Source organism: Copidosoma floridanum, unplaced genomic scaffold (assembly GCF_036245765.1).
Source record: "Copidosoma floridanum isolate Cflo_tuat_1 unplaced genomic scaffold, Cflo_Japanese_pri ptg000013l, whole genome shotgun sequence".
Lineage (NCBI taxonomy): Eukaryota > Metazoa > Arthropoda > Insecta > Hymenoptera > Encyrtidae > Copidosoma > Copidosoma floridanum.
In genome coordinates, this window is record NW_028321890.1 from 2,064,655 (window position 1) to 2,090,739 (window position 26,085).

Sequence of the window (26,085 nt, forward strand, 5' to 3'; positions counted from 1 at the left end):
TGTGTTTTTGTGGCAATAAAAATGTTGGGTTTAAGGTCCAGGACTTTGTTGCTCTGGTAATAAAATTGTGAGATATGAGAAAAAAAAAATTTTTTTTAATATAAATTTTTTGGGGGTTTAAAATCTTAACAGCTTTAAAAAATAGCCCTTTTCGTGAATTACACAGAAGAAACCAAATCAACAACTTCTTATAGCCATCGATTATTTTATGGCATAAAGAACGCATGGTACTTTTCAGCATAATTATTTTTTTCAATTTGTACACCTTATTATTTGACCAAATAAACTACATGGATTCCGAAAAAATATGTTTTTAATAAGAAGATTTTTGTTCTGAGATGTATCGGGAATATGTGTAAAATTTTTTAACTAAAAATGTTTCACATTACGTGTCAACACACTACGGTGTTTTATTTAGTAAGTCTCGGGCGAAGCCGAGACGGGGGGCTGCTAGTACTTTTATAAGCAAGAATCTTAAGCTGTTGGAGAGTGATTAAATTAAACTGCAATTACCAATGAAATAAGCAAAACAAAGCGTATTGTCCTTAATTGTGGTGCCTTTCCGCTTTGCTAGAACGGATAACTAGGGCAAAGCGTTTTTTTAAGGGTCTCTTTATTTTAAACAGTAGATCAGACATTAAAAGACAATGATCCAATGTTGCTTATTTATTTCACAGTTTTGTGTGCCCTTAATATATATGTAAAAATAGAATTCATCATTAGAATCAATCATGCACCTATTTATTGAGGCTTTTAAATATAGTGCTAGCGGCTGTTAACCATACCCTGCCTGTTGTATTGAAACTTTGTTTGTGTTCGGTCTTGATGAGATAGATGAAGTACTCGTATGTATTAGTTACTTACAAATGAAAATTTATAAATTTATATTTAATATGCACATATTTTGAAATGTAGTTAATATAATCAAGTAATTACGATATTCGCAGGAGGTGCAATGGAATAAAAGGGTCTCAGTGAAAAGAAAAAAAAGTGTAAATATTCTAAGGAACTCATGGGAAAAGTATTGGAGGGTGTAGCTAATGGATCACCGGTGAGTGCTGCTAGCCCAAAGTATCAAAAGCCAAGAACAACATTGCTAAACAAGTTTAAACGTCCACAGAGAAAAATAAAATCTTGGCCACCCGCTGTCCTGACTGCCAAATAAAAAAACCTCGTTCAATCGATTTCGCAAATGTCTAAGCTAAGCTGTCCAATTACCAAAGGCAATGTGGTTCATAGCATTGTTGTTATTATGAAGAAAGAGCTAAGTAATATTCAGAACAAGGATAAGAAAGGTAGCATGAAGAATATGGATAAGAAAAGTGATTCAAAGAGCATAGGTGAGAAAAGTGATATGTAAGTAAAGAGTATGGATAACAAAAAACTAAAATTTGTTGATGACAGATCAGGACGCCACTGGTTCAAAGGATTTTAACGACATTATCCAGAGACAAGCACAAGGTAAAGTGAAAATGTTTCACTGGCAAGAGCTTTTGTTTCAGAATAGTCCTTATCGAAATGGTTTCAAAATGTGAAAAATTACATTACAAAAAAGAATTTGAAGAATATCAACCCCAGCAGAATTTTTAATGCGGATAAATCTTAATTTTTGCTAAATCTAGAAGGAGGTCGTGTGTTAGCCAAAGAAGAGTCTAAAAATGATAACAAAGTTGTAGATTATACTAAAAAAGAAAACCTGACAATACTGGTGACAGAAAACGCTGCAGGACAGTTGGCTTCAACTCTGATTTTGTTCAAGTATAATTGTGTACCATCAATAATTTATGATAAATTACCAGAAAATTTTTGTGTGAGCCCATCAGTCAGAATAGATGCCATCCGATATTTTTTATGAATACGTTGCAAATCAGTTATACCCATGACGAATGAAGTGAAAAATTAAACTACCACTAATCTTGTGTTTGGATGGCCATGATTCACCTACTACTTAAGCTTTTGGTCAGTTTTGCCATGAACATCAAATTGTTTCAATAGCTTTACTCTCTAGTACAACAAATTTCATACAACCCATGGATGTTTCTGTTAATTTACTATTAAAATCTCAGTAAAAAAATTAGCTTAGCTGTTATGGAATTAAAAATGAGTATCTCACTATAAGCAAAAATAAGTTTTCAACACTGTTACACAAAGTAATGAAAAGTACTTATTGACCTAGTGAAAATATTAACAATTGGTTTGAGAGTCTGGGGTTTGTGCTTTTTTACAATGAGTGCTCTTGATTCATCTAAAATTTTTTAAAAATCAGATAATTAAATAAGTGATTCAAATCAAAATTCAGCAAAGCCAAAAAATAATGCCACGAAGGCTTTAGAGAAGTTTTTAAGTGCAGAAAAATTAAAGCATTTCAACGCTTATCTTCATTGTAATAACTGGAAAGACAATATCGAGGACAAGTTGTCATTGTTTGAATTTTGGAAAGATGTAAAGAAAAACGATGTAGATATTCTTCAAACAATTACGGATACGTTAACATTACATAAGTATGTAGCCTCAAACGTGCAGTCGCAGTGATTCAATAATTTTATAGGAAAGTGATGAGGTTGATGTTAATATTTTAACTAACCAGGATGATGATGTGAATATGCTGACCAGCCAAGACAATATTATAAACATGGATTTAGTTTTTCCAGTTGCAAATAGTCATGATGAGAAAAAAGCCAACAAGAAGAAACTATATTGGTCGAAGTAAATTGTTTTTTTCATTATACTCGATCAATTAGAATATTTAGATATTTACATATATTTTTTGTATTCTTTCATGTACAGTTTTTAAGTGACTGAATGATTTTAATTTTTTAGTCTTAGAATAGTTACACTGGTAGAAAATCGATTAATTTTTTTTAAATTTGTTAAAAAAACTGTCATATACGCATACACAATTTTTTAATACAAGATACAATTTTACACAATAAAAGATTTTCTCATACGTACGATAAGTTTACTTATTTCGATAAAACGTTTTTCAGCTTACAGTAATAAACAGTGGGAATAGGGGCACGATTACTAAATTATTTACATGAATAAATAAAAAGTAAGAAATATGGTTTCGAAATTTTTATTATCATACGCTTAATTTTTGTATTTTCTTACATGTCTGTCTGATGAGGATTGGCTTCACAGTTTCATCAAGAGAAACAATCGTTCAAGAATTTCTTAATTTGCTATCAGAAGTGACGGATAAATACAATTTCAAAGCAGCAGATAACTGAAATGCATATAAAAGTGGAGTGAGGGAGTGAGCATCAATTCTAAATGCACTTCTACCGTAGTACCTCTAAAAGGGCGGCGTTAAGTTGGTGGATTAGTATCTACAGAACGAGAAAATACAGTTACAACTGAATTGTGCATGTCAGCGAGCGGTCAGTTCATGTCGCCTATGCTTATTTTTCTTCGAGTGCATGCTAAGTGCTTGAAGAAAATGTTATAAGTCAGGGTTATTTCAAACTAATATTTTCACTAGATGGATAAAAAAATTTATCAAGTTCTCTAAAGCCAGTATTGAGAGGCCAAGTATTAATGATAGATGAACATGCAACACATGTAAAAAATGTAGATGTCATTGAGTTGGACAACAACAACAGTGTGATTATTTTATGTTTTCCATCATACATGACTCACAGACTTCAACAACTCAACGGCTTCTTTCTGAAACCACTGAGCATTGCTTATAGTGCAGAAATTACATCATGGAATCGAACCAAACAATACAGATAAAAATATTTTTTGTTTATTTGGTAATTTTGGTTTTTTTTGTTCAAAAAAGAAAAGTTATGTGATAAACAAATTAAGTGCAATAAAAGAACAAGGTCTTATTTTTTCGCCAGATATTTCATTTTTATTAAGTACTTTTAAATATTGTAATATTAACTTACAGATGCTTAAATATTTAATGACATCATTTCTGACATGCAACAAAAACCAAAGCCTGTATCGTTACTTGAAACAGTTGACAATGAGTCACTTTGAACTGCTATTACCTTATCCACAAGCATAATTATACCTCTTGCTTTAACCGAAGCAGCTGAACCTTTGTTTATTTTTTTGGTGAGAATTTTCATCTTTATAATCGACAGTAATAATTCATTCCAAAACAAACGAGGAGATAAAACGGTCAAAATCATTAGTGATAAGTATAAACAGCAGCTTGTACAAGAAAAAAACAATGACTACACAAAAAAAAAAAAAAAAAGTATTACCAGAAAAAAAAATTTTAGGATTACAAGTGAACAAAAAAAAATCATCTTTTAGATTTGCTTTTAAAAAAGATTTGCTGTAAAAAAAGAAAGAGAGAGAAAGATTGTATGCAGCTTTTTACTTCCAGTTGTGCAAAAGATATTGAAACTCCAATGTAGAACTGCACCACTTAACTCAAGGTTCTCGACTGTCTTAAATAAATTAAATATAACTAAAGTAAAATCAATTACAGTAATTAAGCCAGGTGCAACCACCATTCTAAGTAGTACAGAAGCAACTCTTGCATATTCAGGTTTATTTGTAGAAGATTATAATCATAAGTAGAATTAAGTAAATATATCTTTGAACTCATATGATCATTTATAATCGTAAGGATGTTTTGATAAGTTTAGTTTTACGTTAATTTTTTATTAAATTTTTATTATGCTGATAAAAATATAAAAACGTGAATTATTACTAACCGTGATGCAAGCAACAAAAACCAAGCCACAATTAATGGGTGGTAATACTAGCACCCCCATATGGGAAATTCACTGTTTGTGGTATTTTTTATTTTACCGACAAAACTTTTCGAAGATATAAAATAAAATATAAGAAAACAAGGAATGGGTCAGTATAATATATCTTACTAATATATATAAAAAAGTTGTTAAAACCGTTGTAATAGCTAACCGCAAAAACTACTAAACCGATTCGCTGATATTTTGCATACTGATTCTTGATAATTTCGAGATCGTTTTCGCATAGTTTTTTTTTAAAAAAAGTTAATAACAGTAGCGCTAAATGAGATCACAGTTCTGCTAAAATTCAGTAGCTTTGAACTTTAAATCAGTAGGATCCGTTAAAAAGCGTCAAGGTAAAATTGAAGCTACCCGCAATCAAAGATAGTGAAGAATGGTCATAAAATGCCCCATCGAGTTCACGATTATCATAGCCGTTCAATGGCAGTACACCAAGAACAGAGATGTTAGTCGTGCGGCTGGGCATCCCGGCTACCAATGACACTCTACTTTCATGGACAAGCGAATTAAATCGGTTTTACCCCAAGTTACCAAGATAACCGAATGCCATGGAAAAATAGGCAGTCGAAACGTTAACCTCTACAGCGGAATACTAGGAGACGTGTCTAGCCTGAGCATAACCTGCTCCAACATTTTAGAGTTTTGTAGCCATTCAACCGTCCAGCCTGGTAACGTCAAAAAATTTTAAACTTCAAATGGAAGTCAGGGAAGACAGCCCTGACGAGTACGGGCAGCCACAACAGCCTCTTTCTTAGTGGTCGTCCCAACGGCATACCTACAGAGAAGGTATTCTCCAGGTCAACTTTCCTGACTAACGATGAGTGGTTGGTTATCCGGGGAACGACCTGAAGACGAGATATTCTTTAGTCAGCGGCGTACCTTCCTCCAGTACGGTCTCTGTACACAGAGACTCCGAGGGTAAGCGTACCCACAGCTGGCTCTCCATCATCAAGATTAATAACAAGGAATAACTGGTAGTTTCACCACTGACCCTTTTCAGAGCCATTATAAGAATTTACATTCCCTACTTAGCCATTAATCTCATCAGTTGTTTTAAGCACCACCTAAGTTTAAATTACCTTGCCAACAAATACATTTTTACTACTATTTCCGGAAACTATTCGTCAACTTAAAAAATATGTAATGCAGGCCACTATTAAACCAAGTTAGTCATTGACTGGCAGACGTCATGAGCAGAGTTGTTCGTCACAAGGCTGGGAACCCCAATGACCAACGACCCTATATTACCCTCTCAACTCTAAACATTCAACCAGGAATCACCGATCCTCTCGAAGGTCTGCGCTGGACAAACATATAACAGCTATGATGGAAAAAAAGCTTAAGCTGACGGGACAGTCTCCAACAGGCAAGTATCACGAACCAATCTCCTTATCTTTAATCACCAAAACAACTGAGACTGCAAATAGAAAAAATGCTTTCTACACCAACGGGAAGATCTTTACAACTAGCTCCAAAGCTTCAAACGTTGTAGTTTTCCTCCCAATCAGTGTGGTGCTACAATAACAGGCCAGAGAAGATCACCCTGAGGTATCCAGGCAGTCACGTTTGCTGGAAACTTCAGTCAAGAAAGAGTTTACTTAATTAGTTCACTGGTCCTTTTTAGGGCCATCGGACGTCAAACTACCTTGCCAAAAAATATATTAGAATATACCAAAGTTGACAAAAAAACAGTTTTAAGGGCTCACAAAAGTCTTGACCATGAAAAAAGTAGTAAGAGGGCGAATACGAAAAGAACTTCAAATACATCCAATGAATACAATTTTAGGCATCAAGAAAATCACGCTGAACATTTATCGAGATTAAAGAAAAATCGAAATTGATGAATAAAAAATTCATTATGTGAGGGATTAGCTTTTCACTATAACCCTCATAGTAATATCTTGAATCTTCCAGATTTTCAAATAGGTAGAATACGTATTTGTATTTTTGTGGCAATAAAAAATGTAGAGATTAAGTTCCAGGACTTTATTGCCCTGGTCATAAAGTTGTGAGATAAGAGAAAAAAATTTTTTATTTAATATATATTTTTTAGGAGTTTAAAATCTTAACAGCTTTTAAAAATAGCCCTTTTCGTGAATCATACGGGATAAACTGCAAGTCAACGGCTCCTTATGGCCAACGATTATTTTATGGCATAAGGTACAGACTGTACTTTTCAGGATGATTAAATTTTTTTTTATTTTTACAGCTTATTATTTCACCAAATAAACTATATGCATTTCGAACAAATATGTTTTTAATAAGAAGATTTTTGTTCTGGGAAGTGTCAGAAATATGCGTAAAATTTTTAACTGAAAACTCATCACGTTGTGTGTCAACACATTACGGTGTTTCGTTTAGTGAGTTTTGGGCGAAGCCGAGACGGAGGGGCCACTAGTCATGTATAAAAGTAGGTTTTATATATTTATGAAAATTTGTACAATTATATTGTAGAGAACTGTTAACGTTTTATAAGTTTTATACAGTATTTAACATCAAGCTCTTCAGTAGACTTAGGCCTACTTATAGTCACGGTGTGTTTAGTCAGTTCAGCATAAGAACGAGCTACCATAAATATGAATTTGGAAAACACTTCATATCAAATATATAACGGTACGTTACTTACGTTAAAAAAATTACTTAATTTTTTTTCCTACCACGGAGAAAAGAAATTAAAAATTTTATTTTCTTTTAATTATTATATTTTTCGTATCAATTGTATGCGTAGAGATAAAGTACAATACCCTTGTTAGATTTTTTGTTTTTTAATATAATTTTGAAATAGGCGCCGAATACTAACAGCAACTGTGCACACCATCCCACGTTTTTACGGAAAACCTACGAAGAGAGCCAATATCGCGTCATGAGAATCCCTTTAAAGCCACGGCGTTCTTACCAATAAATTCACGAGAAAGAGAAGGATGAGTGAATGGAGCCTTCGAAAAACGAAGGCCTATTGTTCCAACTACTCAAGGCATGAGCAACTTTTTTGCAACAAACTCTTCACTTGACTGGTTGCAACAACCATCTCTCTATAAGACTCGTAGCATTTTCAATTGATGAAATGAAATATAAATATAACATAAAATAAAATCACAAAAGACATGAATAAATACAATGGAATGAAAAAAAAGTGAAATAAAAAAGGGAATGAAAAAAAAAAAATTAAATATTAAAATAAGAAAGGAAATTAAATAAAGGAAATACAAAAAAATGAAAGAAATGTAATAAAATGAAATATGAAAAAAAATAAAACAAGAAATGAAAAAAAAAGAATACATTAAGAAATAAAGAAAAAAATAGAACAAGAAATTATGAGAAAAAAAAACAAATGAAAAAATTATAAAGGAAATTAAAACAACAAACCAGGGGGTATTAATGGGTCATGGGACCCACGGTAAGAACGAAGTTCTTTAAACATGAGATGGGTATAGACACAATTTCTCAGGTAACAAGGGGGTCGCCAGACCTACAGGAAGAATGAAGCTCTGTAAACGTTAGTACTGCATTCATGTTGTTTACTAAAACAAAAACTTGAAAAACGAATGAAAAAAAAAAAAAAAACAATAAGTAGTTTAGTACGCGCGATGAATGAACTTCGTGAGTACTGTATTTATGCACGACGTTCTCACGAAGTTCAACCATCGTGAGTTTTAGTAAACAACATGAATGCAGTACTAACGTTTACAGAGCTTAATTCTTCCTGTAGGTCTGGCGACCCCCTTGTTACCTGAGAAATTGTGTCCATACTCATCTCATGTTTAAAGAACTTCGTTCTTATCGTGGGTCCCATGACCCATTAATACCCCCTGGTTTGTTGTTTTATTTTCCTTTATAATTTTTTCATTTGTTTTTTTTTCTCATTATTTCTTGTTCTATTTTTTTCTTTATTTCCTAATGTATTCTTTTTTTTTCATTTCTTGTTTTATTTTTTTTCATATTTCATTTTATTACATTTTTTTCATTTTTTTGTATTTCCTTTATTTAATTTTTTTTCTTATTTTAATATTTAATCTTTTTTTTTTCATTCCCTTCTTTATTTCACTTTTTTTTCATTCCATTGTATTTATTCATGTCTTTTGTGATTTTATTTTATGTTATATTTATATTTCATTTCATCAATTGAAAAAAAAATTTTTTTTTTACTTATTTTTTTGCGATTTTATAGCCCATTAACACAATTTTTGTTTTATTTTTATATAATTACTCAATGACATTGTGCCATTATTTAAGTATCAAATCAAAAATAAGTGCCCATAAAAACCATTAAAATAATATGAAACTTGAAATATATTTATATAATGATCTTACATAATTCATTTATAATTGATTTAATAAATTACTTTATTTACGTAATTATGTGATAATGTAACATTATTTGTTGGTTGAATTCGAAATAAGCGCCTTTAAAAACCATTGATACGTTCTTTAACTCTATTCTACATGTTTTTTTTTTTTTTTTTTTTTTTTTTTGGATGTATTATTTAGAAAACAAATACATAATTTAGAAAACAAATACAAAATTAAATGTATTATCACACCATAAGTATAAGAAACCGAGTTTCTATAGTCGGCAGCGCTCGTAGCACAGTGGGTAAGGTACTGGACTAATATGCAGGAGGTCGAGGGTTCAAATCTATTAATTGGAAAATGTTTTTTTTTTTTTTTTTAGAATTGTAAATTCAAAGTGAATCAAAAATTATTGTGGGAAAAAAAATTAAAATTTGTTTAAAAATTCATTGCTTGGGAGTGTGAGGGGGAATGGTGGGTAAAGGTGTGCAGAAGAGTACGGCACGGTTAGGTGATGTACATATATAGTGGGGAGAGGGGAAGTGTATAGAGAACAGTAGGTGAGGGGGACGGGGTAAGGGGGAAACTTGAGAGGAAGAGACTCCGGGTAAACCACTTTCGTTTAAAAAAAAAAAAAATCTGTCAGTTTTAAAATTCCAGCCCCCCGAGTAAGGCGACATAAAGAACTTCGTTCTAAAAACAAAACCAGCTACTGCAACTATTTGGTAAGTGTCGACAAAGGGTAAGGGTAAGGGTTTCCTTTCACATATTCGAGATAAATTTGATCTATGAACATATATCTGCAGTAACGAATCTCCATACCATCCTTGATATTCGTTACCATATTACACTCTTCAGATAGTTCTAGGGTTGGTATAACTCTTGATATATAAATATACATGTACTATTTTCTATGTTCTCTAGTCTTACGTTTTAGAGTGTGTACTTTATCTTTGCGCATTCAAAGTCAGATGCTAATAATATAACCTTCAACAAGACTAAATGGCTCGTAACATAACATTCAGTGGCGAATGGTTTGCGCAAAAAAAAGAATTTTATAACTAGTGCGTTGGGTACTCATAAAGAATGCGTGCAAGAGCTTAGTTCACAACACACGCAGTACGAACGAAAAGTTAAACAATTGAATTTTGAAATGAACGAGGTAAGAAACTAACTAAAGGAAATTAAGACTCAAATTTCGGCTACGAATAACAGTTGAGAAGTTTCTGATTGGCACAAATCTTTTATTTTTTCCTAAAGTATTTCGATTGTTTCAGAATCATTCGTAAAGCGTTAATCAAATGTATAACAAAAACCGCAAGAACACCTTTAAAATTGTGCAACCATTATTCAAGTAATGCTCTAGTGATCAATAAGACGCAGGATCAAATTTTCGATATTTATTTGGCAAAAGTTATCTTTGACGTTCGAAGCTAAGGATGACACATCATCTACGTACAACCATGTTTCATAATATATTGTCCGTATTGCTAGAAAATACAGAAAACGAAACGCCAGAAATGAAAACAATATGTAAATGGCAACAAGCCGTTCTCGATGAAATGAAGGTCATGTATGAAGAACATGACGCCTCAGATACGAAAGTAAACGAGCTCGAGACGTTACGCGGAAATGTAAACTACAACGAACTTATACGTAACGAATTCCAAGAAAAAATAAATAAGTTGTAAGAGACTATATAAGAAATTGTTTTGAAACAGGAAAAGGAACGCAAAAGTCTAAATAGAGTCATCAAGGAACAAAACAAAGTCTTGCATATATGTAGTAATTTTAGTAAAATTATCATTGAAATTGTTGAATGGGTAAAAAGTATTCGGGTTGATATAGTTGATCGGAAAACTTTATATGATATTCGTGATAATTCAACGGAACGTCTTGATGGTGAGCATTAAAAATTAATGCATTTAATCTAAAATCTTGAAAAAATGATGGAACATGAAACTTTGCGATCCTCCTCATCAAATAACAGTGCTAATTCAAAAGTTGTAATGCCGTTACCGAAGTTTCGTGGTTCAGAAAAGGCACGTTATATCAAGTTTTTGACTAAATTATCAAATTACTTACGGTATGTGAATTCCCAAGACAACGAATTATCTTGCGTTATCACGGGGTGTTTTGAAGATTCGGTTAGAGATTGGTGGTACTTACGGGAATATAAATTTGTTGTGATTGATTTGTTGAGAAATTTAAACAACGGTATTGTGATGCAGATATACAAGCGAGCTTTGAAACGCAAGATTGAATTTGAAAAATTTCAGTTAAATATGAAAATCACACGGGTGGAGTATGCCACACAAATTCTTAGCAAATCATTCTGACTCTTAAGCTGGGAATCGAACCCCAGTCTCCTCGATGACAGGTGGGGATACTGACCGCTGTACTACTGAAGATAATACCGAATAAGAGAAGAAGGAGGAATTATAATAACATAAATAATGTCAAAAATCATCTTACCTCAAATTAATACAAAAAAGCCATCTTATTGCAAAATAATACGAAATAGAGTCCCATTTCAAGTATGCATTTAAAAAATGTCCTATCTCGAAATAAAATTTAAGGACGTGTCTCATCTTGTAATAACATATAACTTCATTATTTGTAGGTTAAGATTGTTAACCGTTAGATCACATGAAAATAAAAATTCGAATTTTTAAGGTGAACAATAATACATAAATCTTAATTTTTTTTTTAAATATAAAAACTTTACTGTTGAAATCATATAACTCAGTAACTTTTCTTATTAAACTTATAAATAATAATAATAATAATAATAATAATAATAATAATAATAATAATAATAATGATGCTAAATTTCATATTTCGTGGAAATGATCGAAAAAATCTATCCTCAGGCAAGCAAGCATTGGCGATTAGAAACCCAACTATTTTTAGTGTAGAAAATCAACAAAATACATTTTTGGGCGAGCGAGCACCGGTAATTAGCAGTCATACTGTTTTTAGAATTATTTATTCATAAAATGTACCGTAAGACAAAAAAGCATCGGCAATTTGCAACGCAACTGTGTTTTAGTACAGTAAGTCAACAAAACGTATCCTCAAGTGAAAAAGCTTTAGCAAATAGCAACATAAGTTAATGTGTTCATTCATGTATAAATTAACTGTTAGGAAAGCAATTATCGACCATAAGTCACTTAATTTTTCCTCAGCGTTGTTTCTCTAAAAAAAATTAACTTTTGGGTTGTTTATCATCAATGCTTTCTTATCCAAGAATATATTTTGTTAACTGTCCTCAAAAACTATTGGATTGTTAATCACCGATGCTTGCTCGCCTATGGTCACATTTTATTAATAAAAATTCCTTAAAAACAGTTGGGTTTTTAATCACTGATGCTTCCTTGCCTAAGGGTACATTTAGTTATTAAATAATACTAAAAAGTAATTGGGTCACTAAATACTGATGCTTGCTCACGTGAGGGCATATTTCATTAGTATATAATACCAAAAACAGGTTTCTAATCATCAATGCTTGCTAAGCTAAAGAAACATTTTATTACTAAACAAGCAGCTATAATTGTTCAAACCACTTTGTCGTGCATATGAGGCACGACCAATATACAAAGTGCCTGATAAAAAAGAGTTGTTTAAATATCAAGATTCTATTTTGATATTATTCCGTTATCACATCCAACTAAGTTTTAATATCAATATGGTAACTTGAAACTAAAACTAACAAACTTACATTCTACAAAACGCTTATTTTTTAGCCATTTTAAAACGTTTTTCGATATTAAGTGAAGTTTAACAACACCATAATTGAAATCAGTAAATACAAAAAGTTCATTTTTAGATCTACAACTCTTGTATTAAACATTTGATCTACAAATGTGATTAAGAAATTAGATAGCGTAAAACTACTTTTTTGTCATACTTGAATGGTTTTTGCTGATTGAACCAATAATAGGGCACATTATAGAAAGACTTGGTTTACAAAAAAGTTTGTTTTAATAAGTTCTACAACTTTCATATTCGATACTTTGTTTTAGAATTTGAATTAAATTTTGTAACAGTCTAAAAACGTTATATTTTAACAAGATCTACATTAAATGCGAAAGTGTAAAATGTATGTGAAAAAGCTGTCGCTGAGAAACTGGTTTTGAGTCTCAGAGCACTGCACTAAAAATGCTATCAAAATATTTCCTTTCGATAAAACTTGTCTAAATGTAATTAATGATAATTAATTACGTTTAGATAATTGTTATTTTTATTAAAATAATAATTATTATTTAAACTATTAGCTTAGATATCCAACTCGAAGCTACGAACGCAATTAAAGCCTTCTTGGATATAATTATGTGAGTTTGTCGTTATATAAGGTTAAAAATTTATTTTATATTGAAGATAGACGATTTAATAGTAGTTACACTTGTTGTTCTGACAACATTATCAGGGCACTCCCATACATTGGTCGTGCCTAATAATACTCTAAAACAGTTGGGTTAATTTCTAATCGCCGATATTTGCTCATCCTAGGGCACATTTTATTAGCAAATAATTCTGAAAAACAGTTAGAGCGCTAATTGCCGATGCTTGCACGCTTAAGGGCACATTTTATTGATAAAAAATACTTAATCAGAATTAGGTTGCTAATCGACGATTCTTGCTTGTCTAAGGGCACGTTTAATTAAGAAGACGTTGACGTTTCTAAACTTTTAGCTCATTAGGTTAATTTATACAAGCATACACAAATCATGAGGTTTTTAATTTCTGTAAGTGTTAGAATTAGTATATTTTTTTCTTTTTTTTTTTTTTTTTTTACAACTTTTGAGATACGAAACCCACTGCCAGCAGAGCAGTATTTGTGAACAAAACCTTCTACATGTCTTTTCGATACCTTAACTCTACAAGAGTTTATAAAAGAAGGACTGACTGGCTATTTGAACTCCACTTCTCTTCCTTTTTAAATGGGCTTGAGTGTCACAAGCCATTCACTTATAATGAGTAGTCTATCTTTTACATATCCATGGGTACTTCTAAAATTAATTCATTAAGTATGCACACCTAGCTTTTTTTAGACTATGGTTTTCGGCTGTCCGTGAGTCAAACTATATACAACATATTCACTTGACTACAGCCGTATTGTAGGTGATGTATGAAAAAGAAATAAAATTTAATAAAATGCATCTGTGCATGTATTATTATTGATTTTTTTACTGCATTTAACATCTTTAATGTTTAAGGATAATAATGTATTTATGAAGTCTCAATCATAGTTCGTATATTTTTCTCGCAACCTATATTCTTCTAATTATAAATGCAGTTTGAATTTCAATATTGTATTTTATCATGGTACCAGAAGTGAGTTTTTTAGTAAAAAATGAGAGTATTGACACTTACTTATGCGGAGATAAATCAACTAGATTTTAATCAGGTTAAATTTTAAAGGTAAAAAAAAAATTATCTTGCTTAGCAGGAGAGCAAGTTAAGCCTCAGAACTATAAATCTACATAAAATTCACATAATAGAAAATCATGTTATACAAAATTACCTTATTTAGGGGGGAATCTGAATGTAACTAGAAAAGAGCGGGTGAAAGAAGAGGTTTATGAACCCAATTTTTATTGGGTTGAATTTCACGGATAAAAAAAGGAAAATTACTTAACGTACGGGGGGAACTAGGGAAGACTTGGTGAAAAGCTGGGGAGAGGGGGGAAGCTACTTATTACCTTAAAATCATACAACTTATATCATACATCTTAGTTTGAGTTAACAAAATTATATATCTTCTATCGAGTAAAATGCAATCAATTCTTCTGAAAAATTTTCAAAGACTGCTAATCTTCCAGAAAATTATGTTTTTATTTATAACTTTAAGATTTGAGGAAAGAAAAAAAAAGCGAAAAAAAAACTGGAATAGGCAAATTGAATATTGTATTTTCTAAAGACCGTACACGATATTTTTTGTAAAGTTATTATCATATGAAAAGCATGGAGCAACATAATTCGAAAATTCAAAAACATAAAAATATCAAGTTTAGAACATTAAAAAATACTGCTATTACTATGGGTTTAATTGATCATACTACTTAAATCATTAAAACTTTTAAACGAGCAAGCAAAATTATGTTTCCTTTTCAAACGAAAATTTTTTTCGTAGTTTTGAAGTTATACTTCTATAGGCACGTTATGCTCGGGGGTAAATCAACGATTTCAGATTTTGACTTTGAGAAAAAGTGTGACGGAAGTGGATTCTCCCCCTTCGCCCCACCCCTCATGACGTACTTCCGGTTTTCTCTACACCACATGATGCCTCATTACATCGCCATGCCACACAGTTTAAAATTTATGAATTTTGTTTTTTTTTTCTTTCAACCTATTCTTAAAAAAAAAGAAATGTGTCCAAAAAGATTTGAACCCCTGACCTCTCACTTTCTGACAACGGCTTTTACCTACTCTGCTATGAGCAGGCCCAATAGTAGAAAATCAATTACTTCATGTTATCTTACCGTTTGTAACTTATTTTTCATAGAAATTTTTATTTAATAAACATTAATTTATTTGGTTTAGTTATCTATTAAATAAATAAACAATTTACTTAATACAGTAATTTTTTAAAATGTTTTTTAAAAAATTTGGCAATGAGTATACTTTAGCAAAGCACCCTTCTAATTCATTAATAAATGTTTATTCCTACGTATTCAAGTTGTTACTTTTACAGTAAATTAATAATTTTTATTCAATTCTTTTATATTTTTTCAAAATTTTCAAAAATTAACAAAAATTTTTTTCTATTGTACAAATACAATAATTAATTTTTATTGTATTTTATTCTTTTAAAATTTTTTCATACACGATTGAAGTGATTTTTTGACTTAAGGACGTTCTTTACATAGTTTGTGGGGGAAAGTTTAGAGAAATGACAGGAACGCTAATGTGTACAGTAAAGCTAGCAATTATTTTTCTTACGTGGATGTACTCATATACATGCTTTCACGCACACCTCATCCCCTCTTTCTAAATTTGTTAACCATTTAACTTGTGGGTCTAACTAAATATTCGATAGGTTTTTCTAAAAGGAATCTTTTGTACCCAAAAAATTAGGAGATTCCTACAAATCATTTAAATACTATTTGATGTAATTTTTTCTTGTGGTTACATGTTAAATATCCATTTTTGTAAATTTATTATGTATAAAATCATGGTACAGTCAAACGAGCTGCAGTGTTTGTGGGTATTTTTTATGCTATTTCCATATACGTTTGACGTTTGAATAATATCTGTCAAAAAAACCGTGACAGTGACATCAACTGTGACAGTGAAGCGATCTTTTTACACTTGTTTACACTATTTAACATAAGTATCGTTGCTTGTGGATTATAGCACAAATTAAAAGAGGAGTAAAAAAATTTAATGATCCATTGATCCAATCTTAAAAGAGTGATTTTTTGACGAGGATATTTCATTAACGACGTGGTAAATCAGTCTTAAATTAATACACATATTTTTCGACGCTTATGTTAGTTTTTCTGACTATTTCGTACCTTTTTAGATACTTTTGATTGAGGAAACAACTACCTTAAGCTATACGAGGCTCCATATGACCACGCTAAGGTTACCTAAGGATTCAGTAGCGCGTATAGTATACTTAACACATGGTGCTAACTAACCGGTTGACCGAATGAAACGCTTCTGTAATTTTTAAAGCACTATTGCAAAAACTCGAATTTGCTATCTGATGGTTTCTGAACTTAACTTGGCTTCTTTTAAATATTTGAACAGCAGAACATTTACGCACTATTCGCAATGTTTTTACAGATTAGCTCATGTCTTTTACCTCTCATATAGTTCTAATATAATCCACCAGACAGCAATACCTGTACTCAAAAAAAGGGAACAAAGGTAGGTATACTTTAGAGTCACTGAGCCTGACCACATACATCACGCATACTTTATCATGCATTCTGAGGTAGCCAAAGGTTGTATTACATTTTTATTAAATTTATTGATTGTATATTACTTATTATAAAATATAATAAAATGAATAATTATTGCTTGGGATACTGATACATAGAAATTCGAAGTGATCAGTGATCCGTTGGGGGCGAAATGTAAGAAAATAAATAAATACAAGTAAAGTGTATTTAAATTTTCTTAAGTTGATTTATTGATGCGCAACGTTTCGCTGACAATATGCGTCAGCCTCATCAGGCGCAGGTACGCGAGAATTCGTAAGTTTGGTTGACTTACGAATTCTCGCGTACCTGCGCCTGATGAGGCTGACGCATATTGTCAGCGAAACGTTGCGCATCAATAAATCAACTTAAAAAAATTTAAATACACTTTACTTGTATTTATTTATTTTCTTACATTTCGCCCCCAACGGATCACTGATCACTTCGAATTTCCAAATTCACCAGAGCGCACTGATATATACTAACAAATCATCATACTGATATATGGTAAACCGAAGCCAATTGTAATCATTTTCACTTGCAAATAATAGAATTTCAATTTTTTATGCTACAGTAGTTCAATGATAGCATACAAATCTTGTGTGTGGAACTAAAAAACAGTACGGTGAAACATTTTCTACGCACTATTACGAAAAATCTTGGACACAAGTTGAGTCGAAGGCATTTCAACTTAATAAAATCACACTCGTGATAGTCTATAACTACTTGTACAGAAAACCGTCTTTCCCGACATGAATAGTTATTTTAAAATTTTCTTCTAAAAATGCATGAAACCAACAATTATTTTTTTCCAAACTAAAAAATACTCAAATTATTGCTTTAAATACATGTGCGGCATTCAAAATAATACTCTTTATGAGCTGCAACAATAATTTGAGCATGTTTAATCTTGCTCAAGAAGTACTTGTAGATCTCACTACTTTAAAATTAAAAAAATTAAAAAAAAAAAAAAAAGATAATTCACATCACTTACAGGAACACATAATTTTCGTCTTTTTTTTAAGGTATAATTATTAATTATTTTAATTTCAGGTTATAATTATTTCAAATTATTACCCTTGAAAAAAAAAAAATAATAATCAGAACATCTTTTCAATGATCGTATGATGATGAACTACTGAATAGTATTCTTAAGTTTTAAAATAAACAATTTTTTTTAGTATTTTTTATTGTCATTCAAAAACAGTAAGTAAAAACTATTCAAGGATTTGAGTAAGTAAGACTGTTTACCTTTTCAAAATTTTCTTTTTCTTCAGAGTCCGCATTTTGGAGGCATCGGATTCTTGGTATCTAAAAAATTGTAGATTATTGTAATACTTACAAGAAACTGTCAATTTAAAACTTATAGATCCTTAAACTAAAATCAGATGTTGTATATACATGAGTGATGTCACCGTAAATGCCTCAAAATGACTTCAAAAATGAATCTAAAAAAATTGTTAAAAAAAATTGTTGTACATGGTATTCCTATTTTGAATACCATACTTAATAAGTGTGCAAAGAAGCTCTACTACAAAATTATATGGCCGGAAGATAAAGACATTTTATTAAAAACGAATTTAAAATAATTTTTTGAAAACTTACGTTTATTTTTGGTACATAATTTACGTTATAGTTAAAGTATTGTAATCTGACATAAATAAAAGCTGGGACTCAGCCCTTTGGAAACAATTTTTTTTGTTTTGATTAGTGCCACTAATCTAAAGTTATGGCAATTGCAAAAAAGGCAATAAAAATTACTAAAATTGAATTACTATGTATATTTGTTAAAAATTTCTCTGATTGCAACCATCAAGTGATATCTTGAATAACTATCTCAAGTCAAAAACTTATTTTGAACATCAGCTGAGATTTTAAAAATGTATTCTTATTTTTAAAAAAATAATTTCAAAATTATTTTTACAGCGTTTAAGGCTGCACCGTTGGGGTTTGCATTTCAATGTTGCATCAAAAAACATGTGTTAAAAGTGTGTGAGCTCCCTACGGTCCGTAAACTTAGCATAGATGGCGTACTGCAGCTAAGAGAAAAATGGCGTTACATTGACAAAAATGGACTATCCGTGATCTCCGGACGTCAGTGTGACGGAGATGTCGTCATATAAGTAAGTCCACAGTACCGTATATTGTCGTCGCTTATAGTAATAGTGTGTCAGTAACACCATTTTTCTCTTAGCTACAGTACGCCATCTATGCTGAGTTTGCTGATCGTAGGGACCTCATTGAGCTGATTTTTTCAAAAATAAAATAAATTTTTTATATTCGCAGGTGAGATCTTAAGTAAGTGAATAAGTATTCAGGGGCTTTCTCAGATAATATATCACCTGAAAATTATTTCATGTAATCAATCTGACCTAAACTTTTCTCTTACTCATTCACGTATCTACGAACACATTCATTGTGCACACAGATTTACTTTAATCACAACACACCCCTCTTAATGAATAATGTTCATTAAGTATGAATCGCAATACAACAAAATCAAATACTTTACATGTATTTTATAATTTAAGGTAGAAAATCCATGGGCTAAGTTAGTCAAACTAGTAAAGTGAGTCATTTACCATTTTATGACAGTTTTATAAGTTATACTGTATGCTTTTGTAATGGGAAAAATATTAATCAAAAAACTCATTCTTATTTCGTATCAGCACACCTACATATAAAAGACTAAATTAAAGTACAAATTTGGAACATTCGTACAGTATTTTAATAAAAATAGTTTGATTTGTTACATATGTCTTTAAAACTGTTACTGCTGTACTTCATTACATTTCATGCTAAAAACATATTTTTAACTTAAATACCTTAACAAAATAGTACCGATAATTTACCTTTAAAATATTTTCAGTAACGTAAAAAAGTTTATTATATAACATATTTTTAATTCAAGAAAAGTTTAACTTGTCATTGGCAACGGTTTTTTTTTCTTAATAGTTTTGATTAAAGAAGTAAGCGAGAAAATTTAACGACTGGATACCTCCATAAATAAAATGACAGATTATTTTACAAACAAAACAAAATAAAAACCAGAGGTCATTGACTGTTTGGGTGCCCAAATATGAAATTTTACTTCTCTGGCAGATAACATATTAACGTACATATACTTCTTACGAAACGATATACAAAATAACCCACTGCTATGTGTTAAAGGTGATGCAATTATCCTTGGAGTTGGGATATACGGTTATAAGATGGAATTTTAATGAATATTTAAGTATTTAATACGTGGAAAAAACCTGTCACATACGCACACATACTCATTCTTAGTCGCATACATAACACCCAATGTGTATTTATAAACACATATATATAATATAGTTGTACGGTTTTAGAAAGAGTACTAGCTCCCTCCACTCCCTTTCAGCTCCCACCTAAATAAATCAAAATTTGTTCAGTTTTCCCGATAAATGGAGCCCCCTTAATTTCAAGTCAACCCTTCGCTCCCCCCAACTGCCCCAGCTACTCGTCATTGTACTTTTCTATATTATACAGTTCTTTTGGCGAAGTTGTTAACACCACCCTATCAAATTTTTTGGACCACCTCCCTCTAACAGCCCCGCAGGAAAATTCTTTCGTTTTCTTCCTTATTTGTATAGACTTCATTTGTTTTTGAGCCCAACCACCACTTTTTAGGAGTCTTCCACCCCTCATATAAGTAACTGTTAGCCGTTTCCTCAAAAAAATTTTTCTATTTGAATTTTACTGTTGACATTTTCTTTAAGCTTAATAGTAGTCCGGTAGCTGAAGCAATCAATAAGGAACAAATCGGAGATAGCGTCCAAACTTTGCAGATCGCTTCGTATTATGGTCTGTAAACATGGAAAAATAGTTTTGTCCAACCAAACCACAGGCTTCAATTGTTATTAAACAATTAGTAAAAATTTACCATTTTTTTTCTTAGTTTTTCTCATGTAACTTTTTTTGTGGCTGTCGGATTGCAAAGATAGCTAAAGATATTTTGTTCGTTATTTAATTATCTACCGATCAGTGTAGGTTAGATCATTAGAAGACTTTTTTTCGCGAAGTTATATTGCAAAAAAGTGCAAAAATCGTCGTTATAAATTGTCATTTTGAAACATCCATAACTTTTATAATGTTTAATGAAAATGCTTCAAAATTTGGTATTCAATAGCTCTTATAGAGATCTTAAGCCATGCCCAAGGCTTTTCTTGTATTATGAAAAATAACGTAAATAAACTATAATTAATAAAAAAATTCATTTGATTGTCCTGATCGTTAAAATTGAGCTAGACTGAAACTTTTAAATGGATTTTATTCAAAATACAAAGGACTTCAATATTGTAAAAAAAAAAATTTTTTTTTAATTTTTACCCTGATTTTTTACAAAATTTAATTTTGCAATTTTAACAAATTAACATTACTCGATCATTTTTTATTGTGGAGAAGTAGAACTAGTTTCATCTAGTAGTGTATATTTTTACACAAATTGACAAAAAAAAATTTTTACGATACGATGTTTTTAACTATAGTTATTAACAATTTAGTGTTTTTTGCAATTGTTCAATTTCTATCGGTTTTTTCGATTCGAAAAAAATATTATAGTATCTACATAGCATCTGTTGTTGTAATATATGACTTACAGATTTTTTAACAAATAATTGACAGTTAGAAAAAATTACATATTTATACAGTTTTACGTGCGATAACGGCCTGTGTACGGCGGATTGCATGTTTCAGGCGTTTCCATACCATTTCGAAAAATCATATTATTTGATCTTTTACTTTTATTATTGTTTTGTAATAACTAAAAATACATAAACATACATTTTTATACAAAATTTATTATGTAAATGCAAGAAAATACGACGTACATGATATTTGTTGCATAAATTTTTTATAAAATACTGTTTCTTATATTTTACGTTTTTTTGTCACTGGTGTGTGATCACTATCACTCTCGGTGTCATCTTCTATTTCGGCGAACAAGATGTCATCAGAATCGTCTTCTAATACTAATTCACTCATCTGGATTTGAATTTGCTCATGCTCTACGTTCTGAATACTGTATATGTCGTTATCATATTCATCTTCACTAAGAGACACTATTCTGTCTTCCATGTTAGCACAATTTTTACCTTCACAGTATTTACACACGTCTGAGCAATGGATTCCATTGTTCTCTATTCGTACGCAGTAAAATTGAAAGGTAGGGATTCTCAAATACGTTCAAAAAGAAAATTATCGTTCACATGCGTCGACGCCTGAAACATGCAATCCGCCGTACACAGGCCGTTATCGCACGTAAAACTGTATAAATAAGTAATTTTTTCTAACTGTCAATTATTTGTTAAAAAATCTGTAAGTCATATATTACAACAACAGATGCTATGTAGATACTATAATATTTTTTTCAAATCGAAAAAACCGATAGAAATTAAACACTTGCAAAAAACACTAAATTGTTAATAACTATAGTTAAAAACATCGTATCGTAAAAATTTTTTTTTGTAAATTTGTGTAAAAATATACACTATTAGAAGGAACTAGTTCTACTTCTCCACAATAAAAAATGATCGAGTAATGTTAGTTTGTTAAAATTGCAAAATTAAATTTTGTAAAAAATCGGGGTAAAAATTGAAAAAAAATTTTTTTTTTACAATATTGAAGTCCTTTGTATTTTGAATAAAATCCATTTAAAAGTTTCAGTCTAGCTCAATTTTAACGATCAGGACAATCAAATGAATTTTTTTATTAATTATAGTTTATTTACGTTATTTTTCATAATACAAGAAAAGCCTTGGGCATGGCTTAAGATCTCTATAAGAGCTATCGAATACCAAATTTTGAAGCATTTTCATTAAACATTATAAAAGTTATGGATGTTTCAAAATGACAATTTATAACGACGATTTTTGCACTTTTTTGCAATATAACTTCGCGAAAAAAGTCTTCCAATGATCTAACCTACACAGATCGGTAGATAATTAAATAACGAACAAAATGTCTTCAGCTATCTTTGCAATCCGACAGCCACAAAAAAAGTTATATGAGAAAAACTAAGAAAAAAAATGGTAAATTTTTACTAATTGTTTAATAACAATTGAAGCCCGTGGTTTGGTTGGACAAAACTATTTTTCCATGTTTACAGACCATAATACAAAGCGATCTGCAAAGTTTGGACGCTATCTCCGATTTGTTCCTTATTGGCTATTTTTTGATGCTTCAGCTACCGGACTATAGAGAGCACCGTTATTTCAGCTATGATGAGATTGTATAAAAAACATATCTATTTTTCAAAAGTAAAATAAAAAGTCTTTGAAAAATTTTTCTCGCACAGTTATAGCAGAGCTCAATGAATTTTAGATTGTTATAGTCACATATAATACAAAAAAATATTTAAACATTTAAAGATCCATTTTAAGTGTTTGTCCATTCAAGCTCTCAAAATATGTTGATTTTAGTAGAATGATCCATATACATACAAGGTTAAATTAATAACAATATTTTTATGTCGAATGTTTCTGTATTTTTGTGGTAGGGCATGTTTTCATTGTATTACCAATAGCCAAACAGCCCTAAAAACCACGGAAAGACAGAACTCTCCTGTACCTAATTTTGAAAATTAGTTTTTTTCCTCACACCTGCGCCGAAAGTTCGTTGCGTCTGACCCGATTTCGAGCTAGAAAAAGCCTCATATCTTTCCTGCCATATGTGTGCAGAACGAAGTGCGCAGATATATAGTTATATATTTAGCGAATAGGGGCAACTGCAGCAGCAGCAGTTACACTTAATACATACAAGTATGACTAACGGACATGTAACCTTCATAATTTGTGCAACGCAGGAAATAATTGGATACATTTATTTACATAAATTATTGACTATCCACAACAAACAGTCATTTTGTTATGCAGTGCATAAATTAAGTGAGGTTGGCTACACACTCTCGCGCGAGCACACACACACATGTAATGACAAATACATGCATGCAGTGGAAAATATATGCCAGAAACATTAATACGTTCTTGGTATTTTATTAATGGCATGAGTAATAAAAAACCGCCGAGCTTTTTCGTACACTCTCGCTTTAAATTATGTCAATCTAAGCCCATACATGCTACATACACACTGACATTGTTCCTTTGATTTTCGTAAATATTCACCGGTGTATTCATTAAACTTTTATGATTTTCGCATCATGTTTTATGTATTTAGATACACACGTTCAAGTATACTTACATTATTAATTGGCATGTAAAGAAAAGTATACAGATACAATAAAAAAAATAGAACATGGATCAACAACGGATCAGAACTGATTTCTCAGGTTGCTCTTATTCCCGCTTTGACAGCACGTCCTGCACGTCCAACCTTCACGCCGATTCAAGCGTAAAAATTTGCACACGCACACAGTAAACTAACTCATTATATATTTATTTTTAATAAAACAATAACCGTGGTGACAAACTTTCGGTGGAGGTGTAAGGAAAAAAAATGTACGTACCACGGCCAGAAAGTAGAGCTACTATTGATCGCGCATTACCAGCCTCGCCTTCAGCTTAACCGATAATACAGCAGGGTCAGTAATATCCCCACTTTCTGGCCTAGGTAAGTAATATATCTCTTTGGGGTTGGTACGTGTAGCGTTAGATGTTTGTATGAATTAATTTCTTTGCGTAAAATCAACTTTATGTGTTTGTTAATTAGGCCCTGACTTTAGCAACCATTCAGAGCGTTCTTCGCTCTCAGCCAATCACACCAGAGGGACGGATCCGATACTCCTCAATGCATGTTGTCTGCTGTTATTTTCATGCGAAAATTAAGAGGTTAAATTGTTGTTATAGCGTTTGTTATTACATCAACAGATCTTAACTATGTTTAAAATAATTGTAAGGGAATAAGATACAATGAAAATCATTTATGTATATATAGAACGATATGAATGAACCATCAATGGAGTAAAGATCAAAAATATGTAAAATTGCTTAAATTTTTTTTTTAAATCTTAGAAATTGTAGAAACAATAAGTTTTTTAAATCTATTTTAAAATGAACACATTAAAGAAAAATGAATAAATATTCATTATTATATAGAAAAGCTGCTACTAAAAAAGCATTTTTCAAAATCTGGAAAAAAATTATTTAATTATGTAAATAATTTATCAATGGTTATAATAAATCATACATTTAAAAACAAATTAATTAATAAACACTAAATTAATATTCCAATGAAAAACATCTTTGGACCACACTATAAGCAAAGTAAAAGGTATATTTCCGTCAGGGATAGATCATGATTAAATGGATATCATGATCCACTGGTGTGCCAGAGATAGTGAGTTCAAGTCTAATGGAAATAGCGGAATAAAAATTGAAAATTTACTTTACCTCTGTACTTTTCTCTCAGCTCTATGACAAGAAGTTAGGGTGAAAATTTACTTATGTCACATATTTTTCGAAGGAGAAAATTATAAAATCGTTGATTTACACCCGTGTACAGTACACCTGCAGAATTATAACTTCGAAAATGTAACACTTCACTTCGACTAACATTTCAAACAAATTTTTGAAGTAAAACTTCTTATGTTGGGCCGTGAACAGACGCGTGAGGGGAAATGCGTTATGAAAAAACGTGGCAACCCACCCTCCGGCTCAAGTCCTCTCCTCAATTTTCTCTCTTAAACACTTCCTTTCACTCCATCACTCTCTTTCGCAGCGCGCGCCAGTCACGTCACTTTACTGTCTACCGTTCCGTGTCTCTTTCTCTCGCATGTATGCCACTTGCTTCCTTCCCCTCACACTGGTACTACACCTATACATGGATACAGAGATTATGGCTATGTTAGTACGTATGTTTTTAAGTTAACGCTAAAACAATGCGCTTGCTCAAGATGAGGTATAGGTATGGAGAAAAGAGAAAAGAAGAGAAAAACAACAGCCGTACCTATACTAGAGGTAAAGTGTATAAATATATGTATATGTATATATATATATATATATATATATATATATATATATGTATTTCGTATACATATATATTACACGTGTTGCACGTTCCCGATCATTACATACATGTTTATACGTATACATGTATGTAAAAAAACGTGGATAAAGTATTACATATGTATTATACAACCATCTTACCTT

General features: G+C 31.2%; 1 protein-coding gene across 6 annotated transcripts in view; it reads right to left on the reverse strand.

Moving 5' to 3' along the window:
• Nucleotides 1–26,085, reverse strand: part of LOC106644166 (U2 snRNP-associated SURP motif-containing protein) — a 215,964-nt gene that overhangs the window by 132,096 nt on the left and 57,783 nt on the right. For 5 of the 6 annotated variants that reach the window (XM_089591454.1, XM_089591456.1, XM_089591455.1 and 2 more), the window contains one exon: nt 18,209–18,268. The exons of the other annotated variant lie outside the window; for it this stretch is intronic. In XM_089591454.1, the coding sequence (XP_089447580.1) occupies nt 18,209–18,268 (60 nt within the window). The remainder of the gene's footprint in view (nt 1–18,208; nt 18,269–26,085) is intronic. 6 annotated transcript variants of the gene reach the window in all.